General features: G+C 39.7%; 1 protein-coding gene across 3 annotated transcripts in view; it reads left to right on the top strand.

Moving 5' to 3' along the window:
• elavl2 (ELAV like neuron-specific RNA binding protein 2) overlaps positions 1 to 9,001 on the top strand; it is a 30,275-nt gene extending 21,274 nt beyond the window's left edge. For all 3 annotated transcript variants that reach the window (XM_068713372.1, XM_068713370.1, XM_068713371.1), the window contains exons 5-8: positions 1,520 to 1,673; positions 3,586 to 3,811; positions 4,461 to 4,499; positions 6,247 to 9,001. In XM_068713372.1, the coding sequence (XP_068569473.1) occupies positions 1,520 to 1,673; positions 3,586 to 3,811; positions 4,461 to 4,499; positions 6,247 to 6,577 (750 nt within the window). In that variant the 3' untranslated portion in view covers positions 6,578 to 9,001. The remainder of the gene's footprint in view (positions 1 to 1,519; positions 1,674 to 3,585; positions 3,812 to 4,460; positions 4,500 to 6,246) is intronic.
• The last annotated feature ends 7,892 nt before the right edge of the window (positions 9,002 to 16,893 follow it).

Here is a 16,893-nt window from a genome sequence, read left to right as displayed (position 1 = left end):
CTCGCTTAGTCCTCCTACAAACCACCCGTTAGCCATTCTCCACATCAGCTCCTGAATTTAGGCTTCATGGGTCCCTCTGCATGTCAATGTATGAATGACTGAAAAATGGGATGATGCTCCAAAAATATAATGATAATTTATGACTACTCAGGGATGGATGACGTATTGATCCGCAGGTCCTGGTAGATAACTCTCTTGCCCCTCCCCATTTTCTATTACTCGGCTGTGTTTGTGGACAAATGTTGATTTATGCTGCATATTTATCTAGCCTGGTGCTGGGTGTTCTCCAAATATCTCCTGAATTTAGAAAAGGAAATGAGCAAGATTATTTTTAATAGGCAGCTACGCTGCTCTGTTGTCCATAGAAATTTGCAAGTTATCAATTTGTTTTAAATGAGAGCTGTCTCCAGAGGCCCGATGCTGCATCCATCTCGGTCAGGCTTCCGACTGAGTTGACAGACAAAAATGTGAAAGTTTAACTTTTTTCTTGACGGACTGATTCGTCACTGTTTGTTTGGCTGATGAGAGTCAATATATTGGGGGACGAGAGTAGACACCCTAATGATGATTATAAAAACAATAATAATAGAGAAAACCTGGTATAGCAATGGGATGAATAGATGCTTTAATGTAGAGTACATGTGTAACTGAACCAGATGTATCACCTGAATGCTCCTTAAAAATAAGACAATATTTCGTCCACTCCGACAATAGCGTGGTTCTCTTCAGGTGTGTTCAGACTGAACAAGAAGCACATTTTTGTTTTATTTGAGTGAATTAAATTGTTGTGCAGTGGATGTTCTGTCTGTTTATTAGCCACAAACAGCCGATGTCAGCAGAGATGTTTGCTGTAGCAGGCACCAGCTGTGAGTGTAGAGTGTGCCTGTGTGCTACAACTAACACTGATCTCAATTCTTAGCAGGAACTCCATTTGTCTATTTTCTCCAGACTTTCTCCTTTTTGTCTATATATTCATGTGGTCTCACAGCATTGGTTTGAGGAAGAAGCTTCAAACTGAAACGTTACAAGATTTGAGCAGTTGTGCCACCTGGAGTAAATGTATTTTAAACATTTGCCTTTTTACATAAGAGATTAATGGATCCAGTCGCATTCATATTTGCGTCATTAAGTCCAAACACTTATAATAGCAGTTCTTGGTGTATCTGATCATTCCAATGCATTCATCAATATACTGAGATATGATACGAACATTTAAACTAAGTATATTTGCATGAGTAATTGATATATTAATATATGTGTCTTAAACAGTGACATGTTGATTCCATAGCATGACTGTATTTAAAGAGAACTCAGTCCCGCTAATTACCGGTTAGTGTTTAATTTCTTTCTGGTAGAAATGGGTCACAGCGTCTGCTCCTCTGCTTCAGTTAGTTTAGAAAACCCAACATAAAAGGTGATGAATAACCTGCCTTGATCTCAGCATATTTGCATGAGAGGTATGCATGTTCAAAAGTGTCTGCAATGTACCGGTGGTCATGTGAACTGTCTCCATCTGTAGGTTTCCTATGCGCGTCCAAGCTCCGCCTCCATCAGAGATGCAAATTTGTACGTCAGTGGCTTGCCAAAAACCATGACTCAGAAAGAACTGGAGCAGCTCTTCTCTCAGTATGGACGCATCATTACCTCACGCATTCTGGTGGACCAGGTGACTGGTGAGTAGGACATGACAGCCCCCCTCCCTCCCCTCGCTGCTCTTCTCTTCACCTGCTTCCAGCAGAGACTCCCTAGCAAAAACAAACAGCCAGGCCTGAGAAATGCATCAGAGGTTGTGGTATCATATCCCCAAAAATGCAATTTCTCACTCGAGTTGTCCATAAATATGCATAGATGGACAGAATAGGAAATGGGTGTTAAGTGGCAGGACTCCATGCTTCATCATTTCTTTTCCCCTCCAGTCTCCTCTGCCTGCACTTAACTTCTCTTGCTTTTCTTCCTCCTTCTCTTCCCATCCCCCAAGGTGTACATGCTATGCCCGTTTCATGACAAGAAACAAAATGCATTAAGAGAAGTTATATTCTCTATATCTCAACTGTCATGTGGAAGCAGAGCCCTTTATGAAACACCGATAAGCAGACTCTTTAATGGAGACATTTCCCAGTGGTTGTGTCCCCGTATGCTGCTGAAACCTCTGATATTCCTTCAGACATGCATAATGGGAATGGTTATCTTTCTGGAGAAATCTAAAATCCAAAGCAGTATTCAACATGCTATTGCTCAAAAACTAGCAGACTGACACTCTATACAAAGGTACTCCTTCTTCCCCAAGCCTTTTTTACTACAGTGGCTCTCAATGACAAAACCCATACAAGAATAAAAACGCACTCCATATCAAATACTGGAATGCGTAAGCTCATACCAGAAGATAGACTTCTTAACAAGAAACAAGCAAATATCAAAATGACAAATGTGCATCAAGCAGTGGTAGCACAAGCAACATGTGGTCCTGGAGTGATGGACCTCACTTTGACTTGGCAAAGATACCGATGCTCAAGGCTGATTGGCAGGCAGCAGGAAGAGACACAAGACCGAGAGCGAAAGACATGCATGGCTGTTCCAAGAGGGCAGGACGAGGTAAATCAGTCAAAGGACTGATGCATAAATTAACTAATAAGATCTGTTGGCTATAATCTATTTAAATATACTATATATAAATAATGTACTCTAGCTAGAGGAGAACGCTCACTTTCTGTCACTACACACAGAAATGTTTTGGCAGCAGTTAGTGTAATGCTACCAATCTCTCTGTAAAGTTTGCTTGGAGCTGATGTTTAGATGAACATTGTTTCTTACCTTTGTCTCTCTTTCTGCCGTCGTGGGCAGTACGTGCATTTCACGATCTTCAGACCTGGTCTTTCTACCTGCTGCCTGCCAAGGTCCCGTGACGGGAAAGCTGGGAGATGCTGGTGTTCTGTCAAAACAAGTCCACTTTTTCGCCTCCCCCATGTTTATTCTCCAGCTACACATTTCACTTGTGCTTTTGGTGTTTTCTGCTTCTCTTGATTTGGAATGGGTCACTACTAATAATTGCCTCTCCTTGTTCATGTATTGGCATTAGCAGTATTTAATTTAATTAATGCATCATTTATAAAACATTCATGCGATATCGGCCTATATTTTGAATCATTGACTAAGAAATGCACAAAATGCTCCATTGTATAGAATTGTAATTAAGTTTGTTTGTACGCCTCAACTTTTGCTAATTGATAATTGTATGCCTGCTACAGCAAACCTCTCTGCTCTCGTATTGATCCAATTTTTTGCTTTTAAAAGTATTCTCTTCGTCTGCACCGCCACATCAACGCACTGCGTTTTTAGGTGCTTGATTGTTTTCAGAAAGCTTGTTTAAAACTTGTCATGATGAGATAATGTCATCACACTACTGTTTGGGGAAAAATAATTGTAATTTCTTGTGTGTAAATCTACTCCAATTACCTTGTTTTTTTGACCCATAAACTACTGTTCAAGCCGTGTCGGTGGAGTTCAAGCTGCATATCGGCACTGAATGTTTTCATGGCTGTCAAGAGGAACTCAGCCACTGATCTTATGTTAATGTTCTCTCCTCAGGCGTTTCCAGAGGGGTCGGCTTCATTCGTTTTGATCGGCGAGTTGAGGCTGAGGAGGCCATCAAGGGTCTTAACTGTCAGAAGCCGCCCGGTGCCACCGAACCCATTACAGTCAAGTTTGCGAACAACCCGAGCCAGAAGACCAGCCAGGCACTTCTGTCCCAGCTGTATCAGTCCCCCAATCGAAGGTACCCAGGACCCCTCGCACAGCAGGCCCAACGCTTCAGGTAAAAGGAGCACACCAAAAAAAATAGAAGTCTGATTAGAGCCGAGCCTAGTTAATACTGCCAGTGATTTATGAGTCTGACCCTCTGAGGCTATTTGAAATTAGCATTTAAATTGTCTAACGCAGTACTTTGAAAATATTCTGTGTGGAGCTCATCAATGCTCTGGACAGAATAATTCTGACCCACATTCACATGTTTAACTTTGCTGCGTTTCCCCTGATGCAGATGTAGGCCTATGATACAATTGGGTTTGAGCAGATTTTGATAAATATGAAGAGTTTTAAAAATCAATAAATGGTATGAAAGTTTTGCATAGTTAGTGACCAAAATTGTGGAAATTAAAATCAATTTGCTTTTCACTCCACTGATTGACCTCAGTGGTACTGTATGCAAAAAAAAAAATCACGATTAATGGAAATGTAATATTTTTAAGTCATATGCTGTGAAAGCATAACATGCACTGTTCTATATGAACAGAATGTCTCCGGCTGCCTCTATTGTGTAGGTTGAACATTGATAAACACGTTCAGTCAACAGGTTGATATTATAAATATTACTCATCTGTCATTCTGGCAAAATGCATCATTAACCTCGTGAAAAGCTTCCTTTTGTATTGAAATGAATGTGTGGCTTTGTTTGTTTTTTGAAGGTTGGACAATCTGCTGAACATGGCCTATGGAGTCAAAAGGTAATTCTATTTTTATTTTATTTTTATATATATATTTATATTTTATTTTATAGTCTGCTTACTTGATCCTGAGGGGAATTTGGACCTAACATGAGGGAGCCTTTTTTTTCCTGCATGAAAATGCTTGTCTTAACAGCAAGTGATCATGTAAATATTCAGCATGTGTGCGAGATGCAGAAAGGTACACTTGTGTGTTACGAGTTGGTAAGGGAGGATCGGAGCTACACATGAACCTAGGAAGAGACGGTGATGGGCGTCACTAAAGACGAGCTGCTTTCTGACCTGGGACGATCACTTCCCTCTGCCACGATACATCGCAGTTGCGTTCTTGAGGATATCCGCTGATTTTGAGGATTTTCACGTCGATTTAGTTTCAGATTTAACTTATACTCATACCACATGGGCACATTTCTCATACATTGAGCCAATAATAAATACTTAACATACCTAATATGCACTGGGAGAACTTGTCACATTACAAGACCCCAGTGGCATTAAAACCTTAAAAGCTCTGTACCACTGAACCACGCTATATAGAAGGGTAACTGAGGCAGCAGTTCAAAGTCTGGACTGAGCTGCTAAAAATAGACTAATTCAGACTTTACAACATACACTTTAATTCCTTGTGTACAGTTCTGTAAATTAAGCATGAGCAAGTTGAGTCATTTGCGCTTGAAACGTAATTTTGATTGATAATTATTTGATGTCCTCTCTAAAATACGGTTAGTTTCTGTATTGACAAGTCGGTGACAGTGATGCAGTGGAATGCTTTAATCTCGACATCGTGTCACAACATGTCTACATTAAAGTCTACGCTGCTTGTCGACATAACAAAGGGCAGAATGTCTTACTTGCTATTGCACACAATTGCAGACTTGTGTTTTGAGCTCTATGCTCTTACCTTGATCTATTATGGACAGCCTTGTCCTGTTTTAAACTTGGTTGCGTCAGATGTCTTTCAGGATTTGCCAGGATACCAGTTTGTCAAAGTTCAGTTTTAAGAATGCCTTCCTCAAGTATGATTGAAGTCCAATCCCCTGAAAGCTCAAAGGCCCGTCACCGGCGACAATAGACTTGTGATTTCTCTTCTGCCCCGCTCTTTGGCTGACGTCTTCGTTGCCAAATCTCTCTGCGTGTCCTTGATGCTGGGAGCACACCTGTCATGGTGGATGTTCCCTGAGAGGCCAACTGGAGCAGCTAATCTTATGTGACACCTGCTGCAATAATTCATAGGCTTTCCATGCACTTTGAATTTTGTTTCTTTAAACTGAAATACCACATTTGCCAAAAGCCAGGGCTTTTGCGTGGCTGTTCATTAGTCTTGGCACAAATGCCAACTTTAATATGGCACTTATTTACCATTAAAATTTGCCCTTTTGTGTTTTTGAGTAAATAACTCTGTGAGGCTCATGATGAGCTCAAAAAGCAGCTGCAATTTCTAAGAATTGGCTTTATAATCTCCTACTGATATGAGATAACTGGCTGAATGCATGTTGACGTCTCTGTGGACTGCATTTCTTTGCTGCTCAGTCAAAATTACAGTGTTTCTGAAATGAGAGCAGGGTGATATCTCTGACTGTAGAAGCAATGAAAACACTCAGCATGAAGCACGGCTCGTGCTGATCTCTGTACAGACCGAGTCAGATTCTGTTAGGCTTGTTGGCAGAATCTCCGGTCTTCTAAAAAAGTCCATTCCGTCCTAATTTTGTCTCTTTCCTTGAACCATGTTGCTTTGTCTCTTTTACAGCCGGTTCTCCCCCATGGCCATCGATGGGGTGACCAGCCTGGCTGGCATCAACATCCCGGGACACGCAGGCACTGGCTGGTGTATCTTCGTCTACAACCTGGCTCCAGATGCAGATGAGAGCATCCTTTGGCAGATGTTCGGGCCGTTTGGTGCCGTTACAAACGTCAAGGTTATTCGCGACTTTAACACAAACAAGTGCAAAGGATTTGGTTTCGTCACCATGACTAACTACGACGAGGCAGCCGTGGCCATCGCCAGCTTGAATGGATACCGCCTTGGGGACAGAGTGCTGCAAGTCTCGTTCAAAACCAACAAAACACACAAAGCCTAAAACCCACTGAGATTGTTTCTAGAAAACTCCGCAGAAAATGGAAACAGAAAATGGAAGCGCATTGACCGTAACTTTCTACATTAGTAAAAACAGCTTTGTAAATCAGTGTTACGAAGAAAAACTAAATTAACCGTCCAATGTAATATTTTTTTTTTCTTTTTCATTGCTATGCTTTGAATCTTCTCGATATACTTTGGACAGGAAAAAATACTGCAGGTTGTAATTCCTGTGATGTTGGATTATCTTGCTGTCTTTACAGATGGACCGTCTGAAATGTTACTATAGGTTTTTCGTTATTTAGTTGCACATCTGCTTTGAACAGTAAGTCTTGTGAGGTTATGTGTAGTGATTTCTTTGTGTTTTTGTGTCCTGATTTGCCTTCGGTGCATTATGCCTTCAGTGGTTAGCAAGTACTTATTTTGAACTATTTGCAGTTTTGTTGATTTTGTAAGTATTCCGTTCATTGTAATATGAGTTGGTTATTGGTTGGCTGCATAATGTTGCTTATTGTAAACTTAATGGATAAAAGACAAAAAAAAAAATTCTTAAAGCAGTACCTTGCCAAAGAGCTAAGAACCTCTTTGATGTGGGTTTAAAAAGCATCTATTTTTATAAAAAGAAAAATTTGGAGAAACTTTTTACTGGACCTGGAACAAAATATTTTGACTTGGATACTTTGAAAAATATCTTCATATGACACCTTGTGAGCTTTTGAACTTTACAGGAAAGTTTGCAGTGGTTGAAATTTCTGGGGAGATTTATGATGTAAAAGATACCTTTTGAGATCTTTGTATTATCTTTAGATTATAGAATCAATGGCAGTGCTGGTTTCATTTGTAAAATCATCTGTGGGTCCCCTGTCATCCTGGTTGTTATATAACTAGCAACTCTCTTTCCGATTTCATTTGGAAACTGATAAAAATACAAAGGTTTATTCGCAAAAAGTGCATGCAAAATTATAACATGGAGATATCTTAAAAGGTAAATGGGGGATGAAAATCAGTTCTTCCTGTAGGATTCCCTTCAGACGAAGGAGCTTATGGTGTATCTACGCTGTATCAATAGACTGATTTTTTTCTTAACATCAACCAATAAGGGTTTTTACATACTTTGTATGAAAGATTGAGGACAATGAAGGCAGCAGCTTAAGAAAAACTAGTCTGAAGAATAGAATGGATTACTCCTGAGCTTTGAGCTATGTAAATAAGTCCTTTTATGTTGAGTATTTGGCAGACTTCTTTTGGTTCTAGTTTGGACTTCATCGGAAAGTGTGATATATATATAATTATATATATCGTTTTCTTTTTTTGGAGTATGTAAGGTATTTTTATTTTGGATATTAATCTTTAACTTTCCGTTTCCCTTCAGTTGAAATACTTGATTTGTTGTCCCATGGACGAGCATTACAGTGCATCAAATTTGTTGGTTGTTTGGTCTGTAGATAGTCTTGCTTCGTAAAAAAAAAAAAAAAGCTATTAAGAACCTATAGACATGTTTTTGTTTTTTATATATAAACATTATAGATATATATTTATGTGGTAAAGAATGGATATAAACCACAGTTTTGAACTATTTTATTTTTTTTGTTTTTTTTCATACTCATATATAAATATAAATATATATAAACGTAATGCATATAACCTGTCTTTAAAATCGTACAAAGGTGTATATTGCTTTATTCACTTTGGGGGAAGGTCAGTGAAGCAGTTCCATTAACAAGAGTTCATCACAGTAGTCCTGAACACACAGACAGAGGCCGCTGGAGCCTCAGATGCACCGAGTACTGTCCTGCATCCTGCTTGGTATTTAAACCAATACTAGTCATGCTTCCCCTTAAATGAGCAGTGTGCTATGCATTATAGGATTCTCTTTGCAACTGCTTTTTCTGGTTTATCTATTCCTTATTTGTGTTACTTGTAAAAGTTAAATTTAAGTCTAGAGTTGTGATACTTGCTGCCGTGGGTTAGAAACTAAACTTTTCATGCCTGACCGGTCATTGTTGAAATATTTATTTTCTTTTTGTAACTTCTTCATGATGATTTGGTCTTGACAAATTGTGCTGATGGTCCGGCATGAAAACCTGTTCCCTCCCACCCCTCTTATCTCAATTCGTAATATAAGAATGATTATTTATTTGAAGTTGTATATTCTGACTTGGTTAACAGCATTTTTGGAATAGAATATCTTTTGTTGAGTATTTAAAAGGATGTACATGTTCTTTACTTTGTGTTTGGATACTTTTGGATTTTTTCCATGTTCAGTACATCAATAAATAAGTTGAAGGGCAATGCAGCATTGTGAATGGATCCCGTCACTCATCCAAATTTTTTTCTTTTCAATTTAACATCTACAAATTTTACGGTTTAAACTTTTCTTACCAGTCTGTCTTACTCAATTAAAATTGTGTACATTTGTTTCTAACTATTACTATTGTTTTAATTCAAACAGAAGGCACACCCGTTATCATTTCCTGTAAATCATCTAATTGCTTTGCTCTCGAAAGAAAAGCGCTCTACGAGCATCTCCAGGGATCACTGGAGTCTTGACGTCCCGGCCAAGGAATCCTAGTCCACTTGACCCCACTGTGAAAATAAACACTCTGGTTATTTTTATTTCAGGTGTTGCATGTTCATTAGTGAGCTTTAGAGGTGCTGGTCGGCAGTTTTGTTCTCTAACTTTTGGCATACTTTGAATAAGTCCATTTCTCATAATCAAACCTTCCTTTATTGTACCCTTATTCAAACTCTGTATTGACTTGACTATTGCAATTCCAATCATTCATACTAGCGACTTTATTTTTTTCTTTGTGAATTATTGACATCTCAAACTTTATGTTTTAACATGTTTAAACCAGTGTTTGTTGTTTGTTTATTTTTGCTGGACTTCAGCAAAGAGGGCTGCAGCCCCATGAACTCAGGTCTGTCAATGACTTGGTCGCTAAGTGAATGAGTGACTTTACACCGTTGGTCGGTCGAGTTGGAATTTCCCCATTGGCTGTTGCTCTTTAAACGATGAGAATTATTGTAAAGGAGAAATTTATGCTCAGTCTGTAAATGGCTATTAAGAATTTTAGTTGGCATCTTTTCTTCTCTTTTGATACTTGAATACTCCGCCGGTCACATCGCTGGTCTCATAGCTCTGAAACAACAGTACCAATCAGTTAAACCAGAAAACTGCAGCTCAGCACGGAGAGATTCACCTCAACGGTTCAGAGCGTCGCAACATGAACACGCATCACCAGAAATCTGCACACTAAGACGGTGCACTAATCTCCATCAGGTAGTTACTGATGAAGATTGATTTGGGCAAACTGTCATATGACTACATCGGACGACACTGTTTTAGCAATAATTCTAATCCGTTTCACCTACATGGTCACATAGTTTAGTAATTAGTCATACAGTGTTAGTCTTGACACATGCTGCAGTGCAGAAACATGAGAGGCTTGCCTCTTGTTGCTCTAGCGATGAATGTCACGTTTGCTACACTTGTCGGTTTAATACTTTCTGGTGTAAAGTTGCACGGCGTTAAGGATAAAGGTACTTGCTTAAATGCACCATCAAAGAGCAGCACACGGCTTAAAGGAAGAAGCCTGATATAGAGAATTGATTTTTCTTTTTTTTCCCACTTTTTACTATATCTCATGCTCCACTTGAGGCAGGCAGCCTCGCTGAAGATGGGATGGCCTGCTTTGAAGTGTTCTTCCCTGCTGCGCAGCTACCTCATGCTGCCCGACTGTCGTTTTTAGGGGCATTGCAAGGACACAGATGTGGAGCTGCTGAAGAAACCACACCGCCTTTTTGCAAAACAAAGCTTTTTTTTCAAAGCATTCAGTTTGGGTTCCAGCACGTCGCTCATGTAGACGATATTCGCGGCATGCTCAATCATGTAGTCCTTCTAGCGCTCTATTTGGCTAGCAGAAGATAAGGAGGCTAATCTGTGCGCTACTTAAAAAGCTTTCAGAGGCGATTTTACTCTTCTATTAGCCTGCATGTTGGATGAGAAATAATCTTTCGTGACAGCAGTCTTTGCTATGAGGGAGTCATTTTTAGCAGTTTAAAAGGATCCCATATGTCAATGTTAAGGGTGCATGGCACTTCTTTGGTTTCTCCTTAACGGGAAACTGATATTGATTGGAAAAGCTTTGGCTGAATGACGGCATGCTTGAGGCTCGTCTCCCAGCTGAAAGTGCTCTTACAATGGCAGGCGTGATGTTATTCGGCATCCTCTCGCCATATGTTGTGATTACATGCTAGTTGAAATGGGATTAGGATTAGGCTTCAGCAGTTAATGGCCATCACTGATGAGCTGGTGTACGTTAATGTCACATCTTTCTGTTATTTGATGTCAAGAAACAGATTACCATTTGGTGGGTTTTCTCTATTAGTGCGCTGAATCATCAGGGTTTTGACTGCTGTTCGAAAATGACTTTGACTCCTTATTGAATGCGTTGTACGAGCAGTCGTTCAGATCACAAAATGAGGTACACAAATTAGCTTTTATGTTTGAAGAGGACACTATTTTATCCTGAGTGGCGTCTCGGCTTCCTATGCAAAGGCCAAAATATCACATTTAAAAATTCTGAATTAAAAGTCACCCAGCCTATGAAGTGAGAGAGTAATTACCAGATGGCACCATCTGGTCGGTGTACTGCACTGGTTCCCAACCTTTTTTGTCAGACATCCCCCACCGCACTGTCGGATTAACTCGAGTACTTCAACAACCTGCCATGTTCTAAATGTGCTTATTTGACATCCAGTATATAAAAGTAGATATTGTTATTAATTTAAATCATCAGTGATTAGGTCAGTTTTGTCAAGTTGTACCACCACTTTGAGTGGCCATTTATCTATTACATTTAGCTAACTAATGATCCATCACTTTAAGTTGTTATTTTAACAATTTCCATTTTATTTAGCAATATAAATTATTCTTTTTGTTGCTCTTTCAACAAATGTGTTAGCTTGTATAGCTAACAACTTCACCTGTTTAACTGTTGCTTTTGGCTAACTATTTCTACCAATTCCGTTACATTTAGCAAGTGAAGTTTTTATCCATTTCTCTCAGCTAACTATTTCAATTTTATCATTTTACTTTTATTTCAGTGTTTCGACCAATTTGTTTACATGTATTGTAGCAATTTTAACTAATCTATTTCTTGTAGCTAGCTAATTGTAATTTTGATTGTTCAGACCTCTCTGATGATTTTTTTATATATATATATATATATATATATATATATATATATATATATATATATATATATTGTAATTTCTATGTGTATGCTACATGCAGAAGCTCCCCGGGTGTCAAACTTCCTCAGTTTGTGAATAATTGGTCTTAGCAGGAGTAGTAAAATGTACTTGATGCTTTTTTGATTTAGTTTTTTGTGGTCGATGTACACTAACGGTAAAGTGCTGCAGCTTTGACCTGCAGCGCACGGCCAGTATGTGGAGACTTGAGCTCCAGCACTGTCCTCTGAAATATAGGGCAGGATAAAGAGCAATTATAGTCTGTTAATGAAGAAAGGGGTCACACTCCACCTCCATTATCATGCCACCCATTTGCTGCTCTCACCTGTTGCACTTGTGAAACCTAGCATACCTTAGCGTGAGACGGGCCATGAATAAAACATGCTTCTACATTTTGTACTGAGCTGCTGATGTCAGCGGGCGCACGTAAACATATTTGCATTTGGTCTGTCCACTGATGTGATTAATGGCCCGCCAGGTTTTCTATTGCGCTCATTTATAATTTGTACCTACCCTTTTGTTCAGATTTCACAGTTCAACTGAAGCACAAAGCCCTCTACAGCTCATGGTTTTCTCCCATTGTGTGTGTTGTTGAGAGCTTTTATTTAATGCTCACATAAATGGGATAATAGGAGTGTGTTAATGACGGGATGTTTGTACTTTTGAGCACAAAAGCGACAGATCTGCAAAAGTTGGAACATCAGCATTTTGCATACCAATACATTCCTTTCCATGGTTACCGCTATGACACTGGTATGCAATGAAAGCTTAGTTTTATGCTTAGAATACATGGGGCGTAACCCGAACCGTCCTTACTTTAATTGAAAATAGTTTTAACAGGACAATATGGGTGTTTATGAGATATATTTCCGATACAGATTTCAGAACTAGATATGATAGATGTGCATGGCACTATTTTTATTTTTTTAATCTGATTAGGCAATAATAGAAGGTCACTCATGATGTAGTTGTGGCCTCATGCCCATTCTGTCAAAAATGTGTTTTATTTTGAATAAGAATGTATTTGAAATTGATATGCACCATGGAATCATTTTACACAGATTTAGTGTTTTTGGTTTGCTCAACATGCAACGCTCCAGAGAGTAATTTTGAAATAATTAAACATGTTGAGATGCATAATTTCCCCAGTCACAGATATTGCACAACACAGTAGCTACAGTTTATTCATTTCTGGGCCAAAAATGAAAGTGTGTGTGTGTGTGTGAGAGAGAGAGAGAGAGAGAGAGAGAGAGAGAGAGAGAGAGAGAGAGAGAGAGAGAGAGAGAGAGAGAGAGAGAGAGAGAGAGAGAGAGAGAGAGAGAGAGAGAGAGAGAGAGAGAGAGAGAGAGAGAGTTCTACTTTCCATGTCCCAAACACAGACTGAGGATGTTTGCATGCAACGCTAACATGTTCAGACAAAATCTAACATCTAGCTTGTTGCAACATAGGAACAACAACATTGTAAAGACTTTTCACCTTCCATGTTAAATGGTGCTTCCAACCTAGTTGCCAGTTAACCAGTTGCCAGCCTTCTTCATGTTACCCAGCTTGTTTCTCTGACAGAACGAGCCCTGAAACCTCACTGCTTGACCCTCCAGGTTAAAATGCATCCGTGTCATCCTCCTCTGTAGTGTGTCCTGTGCACAGTTGATCACTGAGTGTTTGTCCTCTGTAGAACAATGGCTTTCATCCACAGATGAAACGCTCTTGAACGTTTTAAATGAAAAGTCCTTTCAGCTGATTGGGGTGGAGTGGTTGAATAGTGTTTTTTTTTAATGTGACTTGTATATGATCCCTTTAATGGCCCAGTGTCACCGATAATTTACATGTGTCTTTGCGTAAGGTTGTACCATTAAACAGTCCCTGAAATATTATTTTTAACAAGCCGTTATGGAGAGCTAGACATCTTGCACATATCTTGTGAGTTAAAATAGTATTTTTGACCGACTTGAAATTCATTAAATGGTGAAAGTGAAAGGAAATAAGACCCTTTTTTAGAATTCCCAACACACAGAATTGCCCCTCTATCCCTGCTTTCCAGAATTTAGAAATGCCATGCGGCTAACATGGTGCACTGTACGATGTTGAATGCTTCTCTTTTGCATCATATGTCCATTTTTCAGACATCAAAGACATCATTCTGCTCAGCATTCAACCTTGTTCTGCTGTCTTCCTATTACTTGCAGTCCACGGTCAAACACTCTCAGTGATTGGATTTAAGTTATTACATCACAACTGGTTGGAGCTTGGCTTCCTCCAGCCCTGTTGGATCAGCACTGACTTCCATCAACAAGGCATATCTTCTGTTCACGACTCTTAAAAGGGCTCAATGTTATTCTCCCTATGAGGCATTGGCACCTCCGTTCCATAATGAGGCAGTGAAGAAAAGGGGTGCAGATTAGAATAACAGCCTTAACTAATCCATAACAGGCCGACGAGGCGCCACGTTCGGGGAAACCATGTCATTTCTCATTTTGCAGTGCCGCGGAAAAACCTCTCTCTCAACCCTCTCTCAAAACAAGCCCCAAGAATAGCGGCTGCTGGCACAAGGACGGCAATCAACAAAACATAGCTCCTTCCCCTATCTCTCTTCTTTTTCTCAGCTCCCGCCGATAGTCTGAGGAGAGAGGGAATCTATCCCTCTGTTGACTTTGGAAATCAAAGATGAGTTTCAGCTTAGAGGAAACTACAGAGGGCTCCAGCCCACACCTCAGATAGACGCTCTTTTTTTTTCTTCCAGTGATGGCTATCGACGAGTCTTGTTCTGTAGTGATGGGCAAACGAGGCTCTCTTGAAGCAGCGAGGTTTTCCAGCCAATAGTTTTGGCCCTTAAGGGCCCCTGCTGGTCAAAGGAATATACAGCAGACAGGTGTATTATTGCTTTAGTGATGCAATGAAGTGGTTCACTTTATAAAACTGCTGTTGCCACAAATATGGTGCATAAACAGAATTTTTCACCTGAAAAGAGTTTTGTGGTGAATGAGGAAAAGCCAGTTGTGTCAGGTACCTCAGGTCAACTTCAAGGTTCTGCCATTAATACAATATATAAATCAATATCAGATACACATTGTGTATAATACATTTCATTTTAAACATAATTTACATTAGGTAAGACTCCTTGAAGTGGCAAGAACCCTCTTTTAGGTTTTACTCTTAAGTCAAAACCAAGATGCACATGAAAAGAAACCACGTAGTGATAGATGGCGTCTGATGTTTTTAGAGAGACTTGATGTGCGTTCATAGATGATGGAGTCAGGTGACTTGGACCTAATCAGGTCTGTAGGATCTGGGGAAACGAGCATCATTTTATTTCAAGTTCATGCTTTGACAAAGATGAGTTTGTCATTCATCAGTATGCACAAGTGTATTCATTGAGTACATGTTTAAGAAAATGCCAGTTTGAGATTAAGATGAGTAATTCTTCCTTTCTGCATTTAATAAATGATGTCACTTTAAATATACTCTTTTGATATTAGTATAAGAAAGCTGCAGTTCTTCAATACCCAGATTACATTGAGCATTACAATATCTGATGACTCACTCGTATTGTACCTAAATGCAGCACTATTTAATTCATGGAGGAAAGGGACAAAAAATAGATCATTTTGTGCTACACTACGATCCATTCAACAAATAACCATGAAACCTTGCTGCAGCAACGGCATTGTTGTGATTTTCTTGTCCATTACAATGTTTATGAAACCTCTCACTGTATTTTACTCATCTCAGTCCTGTTGTGCAGCAGCTGTGCTGGATCAGGTTCTCTAATCGCAGCAAGTCGTTCTGATGAGCTGCTGCAGTTCTGGTCGTTTTCTATCACTTGCTCAGCAGCTGCAGGCAATGACGTGATTGACAACGATGGGCAATGCAGAGTACCTTCTGTTGCATACTAGCTGCAGGTTACCTGTAATTTCCATTTACCTTTTGACCCCGGCAGTGTGTCTCGCTAAAATGTCACTTTGAGCGTGAAACCAAGAGACCAGGTATGAGGACCTTTACTTTTTGGACAGTCTTGACAGATTGCAACGCCCCACTGTGTTTGTTGGTCTATGCATGAGGCTGTGATGAAAACTCAGCGTGAGTGTGTCTGTTTGTCCTCGAAGTCTCAGTGTGTTGCACATCTGGATGCATTATGATGTGTCCATACATTTATGCAATGTGAGTTTTGCATCACTCTTTTGATGTGTGCCTGGGAAGAGGACGGAGTCGCTGCTCGCTGCATCGCCAGAGTCTGTTCTCCTGTAATAAGACCTGATTTAAGGTTGACCAGAGCACACCAGTAATAGGGCCTCGTCCCTCATTTCCTCTGCAGCCAGTGGAGATGAGATCTCTCCACAATATTTACCCAGGGAATAATGATGTTTGATTTGACTCTGTTCTGGGTGTGTCTCTGTGAGGGCTATTTTCGCCCACTGCTGCCACTGAGAGAGGAAACTGACAGAAGCTATGTCCAGGGGGAAAAAAAGCCTCGGATCCTTGTTTGTGGATGCTGCTAGCTTGGTGTGTTTACGAGGCCTTCAGAATGAAGAGCTGCTGTGTTAGCTTATTACTATTCACTTAGATGCTACTCCACTTCAGGTTGGATTCAGTGTAAGTAAGCTGCATTTAAGATTCTAAACACTGACGGATGTCTTTACACACAGACATGTAAGAGGCCTCACATCCCCTAAGAGCCATAGCCTTTGTGTTTCTTTTGTGTTTCTTTTTGGTTGTTCTTTTTGTAGTAATTTTAAATTTATTTTTGTGGTAGATTTGCTTCCCATTGCCTGTCTTTTTGTGGACATTTTGTTTCTCTATTTCTCCATCTGCGGTAGTTTTGCATTTGATTGTAGTCTTTTAACATTTCTTTGTCGTCACATTGTAATTATCGGTAGTCGTTTTGCACTTTCTCTGTCTCTTTCTATGTATTTAGCGTATCCTTGTAGTAGTTTTGTCTCGTTGTCATATTGTGAATGTAGTTTTGTCTACATGTAATTGTCTTGTGTCTCTTTGCAGTCACTTTCCATCTTTGTGGTCGTTTTGCATCTCTCAGTATTTTGAGATCTCAGTTTCTTTGCTTTTGGC

This window comes from Cebidichthys violaceus, unplaced genomic scaffold (genome assembly GCF_023349555.1).
Source record: "Cebidichthys violaceus isolate CVI_PGR_0920_01 unplaced genomic scaffold, fCebVio1.0.p SCAF_19, whole genome shotgun sequence".
Classification (NCBI taxonomy): domain Eukaryota; kingdom Metazoa; phylum Chordata; class Actinopteri; order Perciformes; family Stichaeidae; genus Cebidichthys; species Cebidichthys violaceus.
This window is presented reverse-complemented; position numbering and strand designations above follow the sequence as displayed.